At 46.7% G+C, this 16,957-nt stretch overlaps 1 protein-coding gene across 5 annotated transcripts in view; it reads left to right on the top strand.

Annotated features, from left to right (window-relative positions):
• Nucleotides 1–16,957, top strand: part of ANKRA2 (ankyrin repeat family A member 2) — a 118,504-nt gene that overhangs the window by 30,272 nt on the left and 71,275 nt on the right. For all 5 annotated transcript variants that reach the window (XM_078675263.1, XM_078675264.1, XM_078675266.1 and 2 more), the window contains exon 5: nucleotides 13,063–13,160. In XM_078675263.1, coding sequence (XP_078531389.1) covers nucleotides 13,063–13,160 — 98 coding nt within the window. The remainder of the gene's footprint in view (nucleotides 1–13,062; nucleotides 13,161–16,957) is intronic.

A 16,957-nucleotide genomic window follows, 5' to 3' on the forward strand; every position in this document is an offset into this window, starting at 1 on the left:
GTTTGAATGACTTGGGGGTGGAGGGGGGGGCTGTACTTTCCCAGTTGTTAGTTTGGGAAGAGAGGGTATTAGCTTATCTTTCTGTTCACTGAATGGGATAGAGGCATTCAATTCAATTGTTGAGCTGGAGGCGCTAGCCTTCTCATGGGCGATTCAACACTTCAGATTTTTCTTATGGGGTTTTTCTTTTGTGTTAAAGACCAGCCCTAGGCCTGTGGTTTATTTCTTTACTTGGAAGGAGCGGAGATGGCGAACATACAGATTGGTGGATAGGTGGGTTGCAATAGTTTGTTTTACTGTGGAATACTTACCAAGGATATAGAACAGTAGATTGCCTCTTGAGGCTACCAGAGGGCTTCTCAGATGGTGATGGTGATCAGTGTTCGATTTTGTCAGTAAGGGAGAAATCTCTAGATGCCAGTGAAGTGGCTGACGATAAAGGTTACTTTAACATCGAGTTCTATATGCAACCATTTAGTAAAAGGATGGTAGAGGTTCTGTAACTTGTAAGCATAAGGAAATGACTTTTGGAATGTAAGGCAAGAATTGCATTATTTGGATGGTGAGTTGAGGAGAGGCGATATGTGGCTTCGCCATGGAGGCCATTTGGACAGGAATCTGATCAAGGCTAGGGTGAGGGAGCAGTTTGGGTGGCCTGGGGTGTATCTGCAAGTTGTTGATGTAGTTAAAGAGTGTATACAGCGTACCTGTAGTGGTAAACCTCAGGCACTGAGTGCCACTCCATTGTTGCTTGTGCCGATTCTGAAGAAATCATTAATCAGGGTGGGTTTGGAGATCATGGGTCCTTTTGAGCTGTTGCTGGGCTCAGACAAGTACATCATCCTGATGGTGGATTATGCTTCCATGCGGGTGGTCACTAGGTGCATTCGTTTCAGCAGCATCAGAGTTGTGTTTGTTCTTGAAGGATGTGTTTCAGTTCCAAGGTGTACCTGTAACCACTGTCCCTGACAATTTATTTAAAATAAAATGCAGGAGTTTCTGAAGAGCATGTCCGTTCTACATCACAGGACTGCCCTTTATGCTTCGGAGTCTAATGAGCTGGCAGAACGTATGGAAAGAATTGTGAAATACTTTATTTAAAGTGATGTGGATTTGTGCCTGCTACTCACATAGATTATAAGGGAAATTGTTTGGGCTCATTGCAGCATGCCCAACGGTATAACCTAGATTTTGCTTTTTGTGTACATGAGATGGAGGCTAGTAGGCTTCGATCCCAAACCACACAGGCTGACTTGTGAGTCTAAGTTGAGAACATGGGATCATGTGCAATTAGGAAGGAGAAATGTCCAAGACTTTACAAAGCACTGTAGGATTCGAGAAAGTGTCTAGAGGCAGAACAGTGAAGGGTGGAACACATTGTTTGTCAAAAAACTGGTGCAGTAAAAAAGGCCCAGTCTGGGTTTATTGGTCTTTCAAAATAGTCGAAGTGAAAAACAATGCTGTTGTTGTGGAGTCTGGTGACTTGTGGAGGTTAGCCAAAGGTAACAACCTAAATAAGGAGTTTTTTTTTTACCAGAGATCCAAGGCATAGAGAGGTTGTAAGTAGTTTATGGTGTGCCGGATGTGCTTGTGGGCCATAACGGATGATGGCCGTGTGTTATTGAATTGTTCCTGGACCAGAGGAAGAAGCTAGAGCGATGAAAAGGCAATTTGGTGGAAAGATAGCAAGATGACTAAAAGCTAGTTTTGTTTTTGGCATGGAGCGTAGTAGCTTCCAGTTCCGCACTATCGCCTTTTTATTTTGGCCTTTATAAGTATGTGTAATTGGAGTTTAACATGTTGTATGTCCTGAGTTTTAGTCCACTATTTTGCTGGGGAAAAATATATACGTTCATGGGGCAGGAGGGGAGAATGTGTTGTCTCTCTTCTGTGGGGTATCTTGTTCAGACTTTTACTATGTCATTGACAATGTTAAGGATGCTTTTCGTTTGGTACTGCCTGCATGTTGGCAATATTACTCTTAATCCTATAAAGTTTTTACATCATCATAAACTTGGGCGTAAGTCTGTGTTATTAGAGAACACTATACAAAGGCCATGCACTGTTCCCAGTGAGCACTGAGGATAACTGCACTAATTGAGTCTGTGTTATTAGAGAACACTATACAAAGGCCATGCACTGTTCCCAGTGAGCACTGAGGATAACTGCACTAATAGAGATCGGAACTGCTGCAGGAGTGAGCGACTGGCCTCCAGCAATCTACTCGAGAACAGTGAGTAATTCTAGACGGGCGTTCCACGGAGCGCTGTTTAGCATTCATCATGGCTGCTCCGGCGAACCACATATTGTATGATGACAAGAACTGCACTCAATAATCAACATAGACACCTCTCCTCGCCCCTGATCCAAGCGCACAATGCCTACGGACCATAATCGCGGTCAACACGAGCTCTTCGATACCTAATGTGACGCGCTCTGGCAGCCTCACCATATGTGCACACATTGACGCGCTACACTACATGCTACCAATTACACATGCACTGAAGGTGGGATGGCGAATTTGTGAACCTGACGATAAGCAACGAACTTTCTCACATTGGCTAATTCCCTAACGTACGCTAAACGGGAAAGCCTACATAATATTAAATATGATCACACCCTACAACTTGAGCAAAAAGCTTGCCTGCCGGGATTGCAACAGGGCAGATCGCTCTTAACGCCAACAACTACGACTGAATAATTCCAGCATTCACCTGCTTGCTCGTGCAGGGTAGCAAATAGGGCTGCAGCCTGCTGGGGTGGTTAGATCCGACGCCAGAACGCCCATTCACCACGCTATGTTAAAATCACTGTCCCAGACTATAGGCCTCTACCACCGCAGCGTGCGCGGACGACGCACAAGGGGCAGCCCCCACGACCCGACAAAGGCTCCACTCAGCAGAACTCATACCCAGGGCACAGCACAAACACTTTCGGGGGTGAGGAGTGCGAGCTCAAAGCCTCGCCTAAACCCTGAAGAAAGCGGAGCTCTCTTGAGGATCCCACACCGGGCTAGGGGCCCGCAACGTTTTATTTCTCCTTTGCGCTCCAGCCACTCCGGCAACAGTGAGTACACTGATCGGTCCACCCCTAGTATGCCTGGCCTCCCAGATACCCACCCCCCTATCTGCAGCGCACTCTGCCCTCCAACAAAGCTGTCCTTCTAGCCCCCAACTAAGCAAGTAGGTGCAGCCTGACTCACGCTCCGGAAAGCAGGGACTGTCCGCCCGATCACACGTTATCGTGATCGTCGCTCCCCCGCCTTCCCGTGACCCCAGGACACCTCCAGAGCGAAACATACAGTTACCTTCAGCCACCAACATTGACCTCCCCGCTATCCTTTAGCTGATGCTGGACTGTCTGCAATTTGGCTATCTTCAAGAACTCTCCGGCTCGTGGACACCAGTTACAACGACATAATGCCCCACAAGACTCCGGGACTCAGGCTTTGATGAGCTGCGTCACCCAAGCGTATCACAGTCTTAAACGCTCAAACTCTGCCCTCCAACAAAGCTGGCACCCCAGCTCCATACCTTCTAGCCCCCTACTAAGCAAGGAAGTGCAGCTTGACTCACGCTATCGGTTAGCAGGGACTGTCCGCCCGATCACACGTTAACGCGATCGCCGCTCCCCTGCCTTCCCGTGACCCCAAGACACCTCCAGAGCGAAACTTACAGGTACCGAGCCACCCTCAGCCACCAACATTGACCTCCCTGCAATCCCGTAGCTGTTGCTGGTTTGTCTGCAATCTGGCTGTCTTCAAGGACTCTCCGGCTTGTGACACCAGTTATAACGTCACAATGCCCTACAAGACTCCAGGACTCAGGCTTTGTTGAGCCGCGTCACCCAAGCGCAACACCGTAAATAAACTAGGTCCACTCTCGCCTACACTACCTCCAGGATGGCTCGAGACCGGCCTTCCTCTTCTCCTCAAGTACTATCTACCCACCTGAAACCCCATAGCCGAAACTCTTTCACCATCATTTTCCCCACCCTCCTCTCTACAAAACTGAGACGCTCTTTCAAACAGAAACTTATCCGTCAACACAGGGAAACCCTAATCACAGACATCTACCACTCGTCTGTCAATGGTCCGATCAAGATGGACCTTATATTCCACACTGAGAGACCTGAATACTGGATCTCCTTGATCAGAACGCAACTATTTATCGCCAAAACCACATCCACTTCCCATAGTTGCAAATTTACCACTATACTCCCTGTCAGATCGGCCGGTAGAGGCTACACTACCGTGACCATCTACTCCAACGGCACGGTCCTTATTCAGGCAAATAATGAGAACCTTGAAGCCTTCGACTCCCTTTTCCCCACATTAAGATCAACCTCCCCAACCTTACCTCACCACAACCTCGCCTCGCCACAACCACCTCCCCGACCACCCACACTGCTAGCAGAGAAGACTATGATCCTTTCCTCCGCGATATCTCCCCTGCCTACTACGCCCCTCCCCGCACCGCCATCTCACAACGGACATTTTCTGCCAACCAGCCACGACCGGAAATCCCAACCCCTCCTTCAATTCCTCCTCCCTACCGCCACTCCTCCCCCAGCTACCGCCTCCCTCATCCCCATACAGAAAATACTAGCTAGCCTGCAGGAACCCCCCGCCACATGAGCCTCATCCCACCCCACAGTCTTTCTAAGCCTTCCCCTGTCCCTTCCCATCCCCTTCCTTCGTCTTCAGGGACCTCCCTCCCTTAGAGTCTCACCCCAGCTCACCGTCAGTCAAAGCCTTCCCCTGTCCCTTCACCTCCCCTTCCTCTGTCCTTAGGATCCTCCCTCCCCTCGAGTCTCATCCCAGCTCACAGTCATTCACAGTCTTCCCCTGTCCCTTCACCTCCCCCTCCCCCGTCTTCAGAAACCTCCCTCCCCTCGAGTCTCATCCCAGCCCACAGTCACTCAAAGCCCTCCCTGGTCCCTTCCTCTCCCCTTCCCCCGTCCTCAGGAACCTCCCTCCCCTCGGGTCCCATCCTGGCTCACAGTCACTCAAAGCGTTTCCCTGCCACTTCCCCTCCCCTTCTTCCGCCCTCAGGAACCTCCCTCCCCTGGAGCCTCATCCCAGCTCACAGTCACTCAAAGCCTTCCTGTGTCCCTTCCCCTCCCCTTCTCCCGCCCTCAGGAACCTCCCTCCCCTCGAGTCTCATCCCAGCTCACAGTCACTCAAAGCCTTCCCTTCTGCCTTCCCCTCCCCTTCCCCCGTCCCCTCCCCTGATCCCTCATCCTGAACCACAACACACTTGCCGATACCCTAGATACCCCCAACCCCTCCCTCAACTCCGTGTCGCAACGCCTCTCGGCTCTCGAGAACCAGATTGCCACAATCTCCCAGGGCCTATTGGAGATCCTCTCTAAACTAGATATAGCCCGCAGACCCTCCGCCGACGGCCAACTCCGTCAACGCTAATAGCTCTCCTAGGCCCTCAGAAATGCCTAGTACCCAGCTTCACGATCCCCCCCACAAGATCTTGGAACCCTGTCCGCAGCAGACTGCTAAAACCGGAGTCCCCTTCCCTAGGTCCAAGACCCATACTCTCTCTCATACTCCTCCTAAGCCCTTATCAGACACAAAACTCTTGACCTCAAGGCCTTTAAGAACAGTAGCACCCATGTCAGCCAGTGAAGCAACCCTGCTAGCCGCCGCATACAACATCCCCGCCTCTGATTCTCCCAAATCCAAAATCCAAGTAATCACAGGTCACCGGAAAGACCCACCCTGCACCAAACCTCAGAGACACCCGGTCCTCACCGCCATACCAAGGGAGACTATAGATAATTCGGCCAGTAATCAGGAGCAATTCTCCAACTGCTTACTAATCAACTGTAGATCGGCCTCAATGCACGTAACTGAACTAGCTGAAGCCATCCTCACCCACGATATTGACATTGCATTCCTCACAGAGACCTGGCTAAATAAGATTTCCCCTCCCTGCCTTGACTTGCTGGTACCACCCGGCTTCTCCCTCATCACCAAAGACAGGTTAAAGCAGCGGGGAGGAGGGGTAGCTATCATCCACAAGGACAGCCTGGACATTTCGGAAACCACCTCTTCTGATTACGACTCATTTGAATGCTTATCCACCATCATCAAGACCAAAGATAAGGATTCTCTACTATGTCACCTGCTCTACCACCCCCAGGTAAAAACAACTCTTTTGGAGAACAACTTTCCGACCTGATTGCACAAGACGCACTCGGCGACTCAAACAACCTAATTCTTGGCGATCTGAATCTTCGCTGGAATGAGACACACAATCCCCTAATCCAATCGCTATCCAGCCTCCTCCATGATAACAACCTTAAACAACACTGCACCGAGGAGACTCATTACAAAGGAGCCACATTGGATGCTATCATCTCAAAAAAGAATTCAATCACGGACAATCACATCCTCCCCGTCGACTGGTCAGACCACCACTTGATCCTCTTTCATATTAACCACCCCATTACCTCACACAAACCTCCCCCGGACCCCCCCAAATGGACTAGAAACCGCTCACGAATACCCCTGGATATCCTGGATGGTCAGTTAAGCTCTCTTCTTCCGGCCAACAAAGCGCACCTTTCCACCAATGAGCTCACCGACTGCTACAATTCCGAGCTAGTGTCCATACTCGACAAACTAGCGCCACTAAAGCTCAAAAGAAGTAGAGCTATCCCTTCCAGAACTTGGTTCAACGCTGACCTCAACGCAGAAAGGAGAACCGTAAGAGCCAAGGAGAGAAAACGGAGAAATAACCCAACGGCCATCCTTCGTGATCAACTGAAAGCAGCCCGCAGGAAATGCAACAACCACATCACAAACAAAAAATCCAGCTTCTTCCGCGAGGCACTGGACAAAGCCAAAAACAGACCGAAGGAGCTTTACAGCATCATCAGACAACAAACCTCCAAACCACTGTCCTCTTCTGTACAGGCGTCCAAAGAACTATGCGACAATTTCGCCCACTTCTTCGACGACAAGATCACAAGAATCGAACTTTCACTCGACTTCAACAATTCACGCCCCAAGAAGACCAGCTCGACCGCCCCTCAGGCCATCTCTCCTGGCGCATTGAGCACCCCCTGGCTTAGCTTTCGCCCCGTTCCAGATGCAGAGATATTCTCACTGATCGCGTCCTCCAAACCATCATCACATATCTCTGACACCATTCCTCCCTCACTAATCAAGAAAATGAAGCGCACTTTTGCACCTATATGGGGCAAAATCATTAACAGCTCCCTAAAAAGTGGAGTGGTCCCTGACTGCCTAAAAATGGGGCAAGTTACCCCCCTGCTGAAAAAAACAGGCCTTGACTCAACAGACCTGAACAATTTCAGACCAATATCTAACCTCCCTTTACTCTCCAAAATACTGGAACGCTGCGTACTTCTGCAACTGACTCAACATCTGGACAACATCAATCTCCTAGACCCCCTCCAATCTGGCTTCAGACAAGGATGCAGCACAGCAACAGCGATGCTGAACATCATCAATGATATCCACGGATCTCTTGATTCAGACAAATGCTGCCTCCTCATTCTCCTTGACCTCTCCGCAGCATTCGATACGGTGGACCACAAACTCCTCACCAAGGCTCTTCAAGAGAGAGCTGGCCTCGGCGAAGTAGTTCTCAAATGGTTCTCCTCATTCATACACAATCGAACACAAATCATAAAAATCAACAACTTCACCTCCGAAACCCAGCAGGTCAATACGGGCGTCCCCCAAGGATCGGTGCTCTCGCCTCAGCTTTTCAATATCTATATGGAACCACTTTCCAAATTACTCAGGAAAGCCAACATCCGCTTCCACCTCTACGCGGACGATACACAAATCTATCTGGAAACTTCCTCTCTCACTGAAATTCACAGACTAAACAATGTCCTGAAAGATGTTCAACAATGGCTGACAAACAATCACCTGAAACTGAATCCAGACAAAACTGAGACACTCCTCATCTCGAACAAGGATGACAACCCTCAAATCACCGAATGGCTAAAAGCAATTGATGCCCTCAAAGGAAATCTTACTCTAGCCGACTGTCAAATCTCTTGGCATCATCATAGACCCCAAATTAAACATGACAAAACACATCAAGAACGCGGCCAGAGGTGCAGACTTTTGAACAAGATCAAACCCTACATCCCGAACAAGGATCTCAAAATGGCCACGCAATCTCTGGTACTGTCAAGACTGGACTATGGGAACGCAATCCTAACAGGTATCCCTAAATCGAGATTGGCTCCGATCAAAACAACATTACATGCGGCAGCCAGAATGATCACCGGCATTAAAAAATCGGATCACATCTCCCCAGCACTCAAGGAACTCAAAGGGCTCCCAGTGGAAATGCGAAGGAACTTCAGAACGGCCTGCCTAACCCACAAAGCCCTCCATACCGGCAAACCCGAATACCTGGCAAAAAAACTCAAAAAAGCAGGCCAAGCCAGGAATCTGAGAAGCTCCAACTCCTTCCTGCTCATCCTACCTAAAACTAGAAAGAAAAAAAACAGCGGACTGCTCGTTCACTGGAAACACCCCCAAAATTTGGAATTCCATCCCCCAGCACATGAGAACTATTCCATCTTTTGTGGAATTCAAAAGGCAACTCAAATCCTTGTTCCTTATCCGCTCCCTCGGTTGCGGATAACCGGGGCCAGTAAGCAACCCCTGTACTAATGTGACTACAGCTAATCATGTAACCAAAGAAGTTCGGCAGCACAATCATGTTCCGCTTACTATGTTACTCCTTGAATGCTAATACCTTTCATATGTCATGTTTATGCAGATCTCTGTCTTTCTCTTACTGTAAAGCGCTCTGTTACCTCCGGGTCTTGACAGCGCTATAGAAAACTTCCTAAATAAATAAATAAAATAATTCCTGGACATGGCCTGTGCCCAACACCCAGTGGCCGTGCTCCGCAGGTACTGTGAGCATAGAACATGACTGTAGACTACTCCGCTGCCCGCTAGGCATGGCTGCAGGCATTGTCCATTGGATGCTATGGGATAGACAGAGGAACAGCACTCTTTCTATTAGTTCCTTACTGGTTTCAACTGTGCTTTACTAGTTTCAAATGTGTCTAACTGAACACCAGAACACTTCCTTAATAGCTGAGATTGCACTCTGATGCCCGCATTGTGCCTCATAGGCCAAATACTTGAGACTCCCCAAAGTTGCCTCCATGGCTTCAGTCTACAGCAGAATACTCAGATGCTCAAAAAAACGGAATGTTTTTCATTTGGATACTTGCTGAGCCTAATTCCTTTGCCTTTCCCGGGCACTGACTGTATATCCATAAATGAACACCAAAGCCCTTTGACACAACATCAGTGCCTACAGATAAGATGGTGCCAAGGCATGAGCAAGCTAAGAAGCCTCAAATGCTGTCTCTCTTACAAGTGCATCTGGTTGGTAACAAGTGCCAGTCCCACTGAGAATAGGTGTGGGAGGACAATGGACACACAGACTGTTACAGCAGGCTGTTGTTACGACTGTTGATCCTGACTTGAACTCAGATCATTGATTTAGCATTTCATAAGCGACTCTAATACAATACGACTAAAGACTCTAGAATCCTCCCTTCTCGGGTGTGCTTTGGCCCGCACTGGCCTGTGCCATGGGATTTCTGGAGTAAGTTCTTGAAAAGTGAACAAAAAAGGTTGAGGAAAATGTAGCTGTACGTATTGCTATCTAAAGGGGAAAAACACCACACAAAGCATTTTCTGTTTTCTGCTAATTTATATGATGCGCTGCAAACTGTAAAAATATTTTCTCTGTGCTTCGCTTGAGACGCATTATATAAAGTGGAGTGTAATTAATAAGTTGTATTGTTGTGAGGCCTTGTTGATTATCATAATATTAATCATTAAATCTACCCCAGTTGTCCCAGTCCACTAAGTGACTTGTTTTTTTTGTTATCAAAGAATGAAAGACAAACTGGTCAACCACCTAATACAATATCCTTCTATAGCACCCGTTAACCCAGTAAACTTAATTTAGTGCCCAGTGCAGGCGGCTTAAGCTGTATCTTGTGTCTCCAAACTTGCATAAACGGATTCTGGTAGTATCTTGGATCTGCAGGGTAGCCAAGAGACCAGTGAACTGAGAAGGCTCGGATTCTGGCAGTTTCTTGGATCTTCCAAGTAGCCAAAAGACCAGTGAACCGAGAAGGCTTGGATTCTTGTAGTATCTAGGATCTGCAGGGTAGCCAAGAGACCAGTGAACTGAGAAGGCTCTGATTCTGGTAGTATCTTGTATCTGCAGGGTAGCCAAAAGACCAGGGAACTGAGAAGGCTCTGATTCTGGTAGTATCTTGTATCTGCAGGGTAGCCAAAAGACCAGTGAACTGAGAAGGCTTGGATTCTTGTAGTATCTAGGATCTGCAGGGTAGCCAAGAGACCAGTGAACTGAGAAACTTGCGTTGCAAGTCAAAACTGGATCTCCATCCGATCCAGTAAGATCTGCTCTCTTTCGAGATCAGACCTTTATGGGGTGCACTGTTGTGCGTGCCCTTGTCAACCTCTCCCTTGAGTCGGGTGTGGTACCAACTAAGTGGAAGCAGGCAGTGGTCTCCCCAATTATTAAAAAACCTTCCTTGGACCCGTCGAAGCCTGAAAGTTACCGTCCCATCTCGCTGTTGCCCTGGCCGGCAAAGATTACAGAGGCCTATGTCAATCTGGCCCTGTCAGAACATCTGGCCCGGACCAACGCCCTCGACCCCACACAAAATGGCTTCCGTGCTGGACACAGCACGGAGACTGCTTTTCTTGTGATGGTGGAACATCTTCGGGCGAGGTTGGATGAGGGTCAAACGGCGGCGCTGATATTGTTAGACCTCAGCGCCGCCTTTGACACGGTATCTCACGGCATCCTCCTGCGTCGGCTCGAGGAGATTGGTATCGGTGGCCGGGCGTTGCAGTGGTTCCGCTCCTTCCTTGACGACCGTTCCTTCTGTGTTTCCATCCCTCCCTTCAAATCCAACTTCCAGCCTCTGGCCATGGGGGTTCCGCAGGGGTCCTCGCTGAGTCCCACGCTGTTTAATCTCTATGTGAGACCGCTGGCTGATGTCGCCAGGCAGTGGGGCCTTACCTTGGTCTCATATGCCGACGACACACAGCTGGCGGTTACGCTCAGCGGGGACGCGGAACAAGATGCCCCCAGGTTTCAGGCTGGACTGAAGGAGGTGGCTAGCTGGTTGACAGGAAACTGTCTCCAGCTTAATGCCACTAAAACGGAGGTAATGGTTGTCGGAAGGGGAGTGGAGCTGTGGGGCGACCAATGGTGGCCTCCCGAGCTGGGACCTACTCCAACCCCGGTGTCGGAGGTGAAAAATCTGGGGGTCTGCCTGGATGCGGGCCTTACCTTTGTAGGACACACCAAAAAGACAGCAGCCTGCTGTTTTGGTCTGTTGAGAGGTCTAAGACCAGTATTAAAATTCTTTGATGCCCCAACCCGACAGCTAGTGATCCAGGCAACTATCATCTCTCGCCTGGATTATGCTAGCTCTCTCTTGGTTGGGGCTAACCAGGCTGAGTTAACTCGCCTCCAAAGGGTTCAAAATGCTGTGGCAAGAGCGATTGTCGGTCTGCCCAGATATTGCCCGGTGGCAAGTGTCCTTCGCTCCCTACACTGGCTCCCAGTGAGGAAGCGTATTCTCTTCAAGGTCCTTTGTTTGACCTTCAAGATTTTGAGAGGTATAGGCCCTGAAATCTTGTCCAGCTGTCTTTCTTTCTACGTCCCCACTCGCACCCTCCGCTCTCAGGGCCAGGCCCTTGCTGTAGTCCCTAGGTTTAAACTTAGCCGTATGGGGGGTCGTTCCTTTAGAGTAAAAGCGGCACTATCTTGGAACTCTCTCCCAGTTGAAATTCGTCTGCTAGAGGACCTTATGACCTTTCGGAGAGCGATCAAAACTTTTCTGTTTTAGTTATTTCCAATCTGCCTTCTTTTCTGTTGTGTTATGTTTCTCCTTGTCTATGCGCCGGGACGCTCCTTGGCTGGAGTAGCTGTGCGCACAATAAATTAATATAAAAAAGAAGGCTCTGATTCTGGTAGTATCTTGTATCTGCAGGGTAGCCAAAAGACCAGTGAACTGAGAAGGCTTGGATTCTTGTAGTATCTAGGATCTGCAGGGTAGCCAAGAGACCAGTGAACTGAGAAGGCTCTGATTCTGGTAGTATCTTGGATCTGCAGGGTAGCCAAAAGACCGGTGAACTGAGAAGGCTCGGATTCTGGTAGTATCTTGTATCTGCAGGGTAGCCAAGAGACCAGTGAACTGAGAAGGCTCTGATTCTGGTACTATCTTGTATCTGCAGGGTAGCCAAAAGACCAGTGAACTGAGAAGGCTTGGATTCTTGTAGTATCTAGGATCTGCAGGGTAGCCAAGAGACCAGTGAACTGAGAAGGCTCTGATTCTGGTAGTATCTTGTATCTGCAGGGTAGCCAAAAGACCGGTGAACTGAGAAGGCTCTGATTCTGGTAGTATCTTGGATCTGCAGGGTAGCCAAAAGACCAGTGAACTGAGAAGGCTCGGATTCTGGAAGTATCTTGGATCTGCAGGGTAGCCAAAAGATCAGTGAACTGAGAAGGCTCTTCAGTAGGTGAAGAATGAAAAATTAGGCACCACCGTTTCAGTGGTCCGTTGTTGTCTCACACAAATATTAAGTAAACCTCTCATTTCGATTAAGAGTAATATTAGTTTGTGGGTCACAAGCTCAGATATGGCAGCTTTATAATGTATGTATCTGTTTGGATAGCTCTTTTAAAAGTGCTTTGAATATTTGATGTCGAAGTTCTCATTGGCCCACAACTATATGTTCTCTGTTAAATCTTTGTTTACTGAAGATGCATGAAAAAGGCAGTAACATCTTCTCTTTTGGGTTCTTTTTTTGATTACGAATGTTGAATAATATAATTGTGTGTTTAATATAGGTGGTTGTGGGCTCGATTTTATTTATTTATTTTTTGCAGTGGTTTTGCAATTTACTATGTTGTATTCTTTCTCAATAACTATAAATATTGGAATAGATTACTAGAATAAATGTGTTTATCTTTTCGCCAGAAAATGTAATCAACGTTATCGACGAAGAAGGCTTTACTCCTCTGATGTGGGCTGCTGCTCACGGGCAGATTGCTGTTGTGGAATTTTTGCTGCAGAATGTAAGAACAACTCCTGCATTTGTTACATTTTTTTATCCACTTTTTGTTTAATTATATTTTGATTTGGTTTATTACAAGCCATGCAACGTGATGTACAACAAAAATTAAAGCATCCAAGATTACATACATTTGGAACCGAGTAAACGACAATGTACAAATTTGAGGTACTTATGTACATCCTGTGGTTTGCTGGACCACATGTTTTAAAAATAATTGCAGGTTAGATTACAGTTTCAGGTCCATTATGTTGACCAGCTTGTGTTTTTTCCTAATTGCCGAGTCTAATTTTACTTAAACACACGTGTGGATCAGAACACCTTTAGTCCTCACCAAGACAAACAAAGAAGAACAGAATGTGATAGTTTCTTTAAAATAACAAATTTGACAATACTTTTTTGGTATTGGAGGTGGGTACTCGTCACCTGAGTGAAAAGCTTAATTCCATGTTAGGAGCCTGAAGCATCCATGCGTATGCCCGGACCAAGAGCGCGTTGGTCTCTGCCATTCATCGCCGGAGTAGGCTAGGCTGGTCCACCCTCCCTTACCTACTAGAATTTAGGTGACACACTTTTTAATGTGCTGTTTTATAGAAGTTTGTTTATTTAACCAATGGGTTGCTTCAACAATTGAGGGCTAATTGACTTAGTCTGTCGATTTATAACAGCCATTATCCTTTAGGAGTTACAATGGGAAAACATAAATTGGGACTTGCTAAACCTAAGACTGCCACAAAAATAGAACTGTGGAAGTATTTTTTTTTAATAGGCAGTAAAGGTTACGGATTAAGAAATACAACTGCCAGAAAGAGAGCTATCTTACGGCCGAAACCCTGTACTTACCTAAGTCGTCTGCTAGTCAATCTAACTCCTCTGTGGTCACTCAGTCCTGTGGCCCTGGGTCCGATGTGGGCCAGTGTGGCTAATCCTGGATCAGATACCGACCTTGCCACCCCTCCCGAACTAGATACTGCTCCTGGGGTAAAACATAAAGACGGGGGCCTAATCAAAAGAACCATGATATGCTTGAAGATTGTCTACATTTAGTCTACTTAGAAACATACTTTGGATTACCTTAAGAATTAAATTCTTGTGCGGATTAGTGAAAATTTTAAAAGGCTTATTGAAAGTTGCTTACCTCATATTATTTGATATGGCTCTATTGAAACGCAACTGCTTCCTGTGGGGTCAAGAGGGGCAATAGCTAATCCTTTGGCTGTATCTAGACCTGGTATCTCAGTCTCTACTGCGACGCTCCCAACCAAGGGTAGGATTAGAGGGAACGGGAAAGGGAACTTGATAGGGGTCATTTCTAATAATGCACCAAACTCTTGCACAGCAGTCATCAACCAGATAGAGGATATAAAGAACATCTAGACAAAAAGTGCATTGCCTGTCATATATGATGCAAGCTCTAACTCGCACAGTTCAACATTACTCCTGTATGCCGTTTACCTCCAGCTGCCTGTCCCTACGCTTTAGTTCTGGATGATGTGCCTACATTAACCGATCACGCCGTGGAAACCACAGAGCAGCTTATCAACAAGGTCACTCATTGGTTGTTTAGGAGCATTACAAATCTGGTGCCAGTGTTAAAAGATATTTCTTTTTGCTTTGAGTGTGTTGAGTGGGCCCCATGGCAAATGAATTTAGATGAGATTGCATAATTGTTAATTTTTAGAAATCCGCATGTGTTGGGTGAACTGTTATATTCATCCTACTCTGGTTTGATAGCCCAGGTTCAATAAAGGTTTTACAGCTCGGTTTCTTTTATATGGGCTTGAAGCTGACCCGGGGGGGGACATGACCTGCAAGCAAATTACCTCGCTAATCCTTATGTGGACACTCTAGTCCCCACCCATATTCGGTATTCAGTTCTATTAGTATGCCTGAGAATGACTGACTTGGGAGATTGCCAGTGGCTAACGAGAGTATCAGGTCTGAGGGTTCCAGGACTACGCTACTCATCCCCGTATTTAAGAGCTCCGAGGATGAGCCTTGCTTAGCTCATGCTTCTCCCCCACCCCAGGAGCAATGTCAAACTACAGGTTGGTCTACTCAGTCATCATCTGGGGTGTCCAATTTAATTAAAATATTGAGCTGGACCATTGCTGGGATATTTAAGTAAATTTAGTATAGAAAGTTGGGTTGATTACATTAAGTCACAGTATGTTTGTGCTACAGGATACCTGGTCCACCAATTATGTTTTTTTGTAATGGTTTCACATGTCCGACAACCCCTGCTATTCCCTCATCCATTGGGCATGCACGGCTGTTTTAACCTCTTGGTTTAAGATAACATGCCAAATTTTCACGCATTGTGATATGACCCGTTCTTTCATTTGACTTAGAATAATAATTTTAATATGGTTATCATTAATTTTTACACCAACAATTTTGCTTGTAGTGTCAACCCAAAGTATGTTCTACTTTTTGATTTTATAGATCAGCTCGCTAATAGTTATGCCAACCTGTATAAGACATTTAATCTAGTACTCGCCGGGGATTTTGATGCTAATCTAGGGAACACATAATTAGCCAGTGATGCATGTATATTTGAGGTTGATGATCCGGAAGACAATTTACGGGGTCGGGATCAAACATGATGCCTGTTGTACCGCATCTGTTGAATTTTGATCTATGTGATGCCATAGAATCTGTTGACACCTCATATCCAGGTACTGCTACATATGTTGGTATAAGGTCAGTCTGTAATTACTTCTTTGTCTAAGGTATTGTCATGAGGAGGTATTGAGACTCGATTAAGACATCGCTATTTTGCAATTTGCACGGTCTTAAGTTACCTTCTAGCCCTAAACACGATGACTTTTGACACACATTCCCTGCATACACATATAGATACATTCTTAAAACTCAGTTTGCTTACAATATCATTTCGTAGGCACTCTTTCAGGACACCTTGAACATTCTGTACAAGGACTAAGTTCAACATGCACAATGTGGTTATTTGTCTTCGGCCGCTCGGCAACAGAGCTATCATAATAGAATAAGCAAACCCGTCCTGACTAGGGCTTCGGCATGACCACATATATATATATATGACATCAAGCCTTTGTTGATTCAGAGGAGCATTTAGCTGACACTGTGAGGTTGCTCCATGCACTACCACACATGCTCCTGTGTCGTGAACGCATGATTCAGTGCTTAGGCGCACCCTTATTTCAAGAGTTAAACGACCATTGGTTCTTGTCCTTTCGGCCTGTATAGCAACACTGCGTGCAGCCTGTTTTCCGCTGTCTACTGTGCACTCTCAAGTGTGCCCTGGATATATGCTTGCGATTGCAAGTGGTTCAATCACCGGACATTTCCCTACTGGTGGGCCTTTTAATGGCTCCCTTGTACAGTTGTCCTTCATGCTTGCCATTACTTCTGAATGTATATTACGAGCCCTCCTGGGATGCATCAGTTCCTGGTGATCTGGAACTCGACTGATCATCTGTGGAATCCGCACTAGTTGTTCCTCTCTTGGCAGACGCAGAGGTGGATGGACTGGAACATCTTTGCTCTATAGACCTGTTGTGTTGGGTGCCTCTGGGATCATTGTCTGATGTGGCTGGGAACGGAAATGTTTCATCTACTGCTCAGAACACATAAAGAATCTGAACATTTTTTAATTCAGATTTGTTTTAACACCCTAAAGGTTTTCTTTTTAATTATCTTATACACTGCCTTTTAATGCATTTTTTTTTAATATATGCTTTTTAAATATGGCTTACTGTGTGCTTTTATCCCCAAAATTACATGGGGCCTTTTCATAGTTTTTAATCGTTTTTATGCCTG

Source organism: Lissotriton helveticus, chromosome 2_1 (genome assembly GCF_964261635.1).
Source record: "Lissotriton helveticus chromosome 2_1, aLisHel1.1, whole genome shotgun sequence".
Taxonomy (NCBI): domain Eukaryota; kingdom Metazoa; phylum Chordata; class Amphibia; order Caudata; family Salamandridae; genus Lissotriton; species Lissotriton helveticus.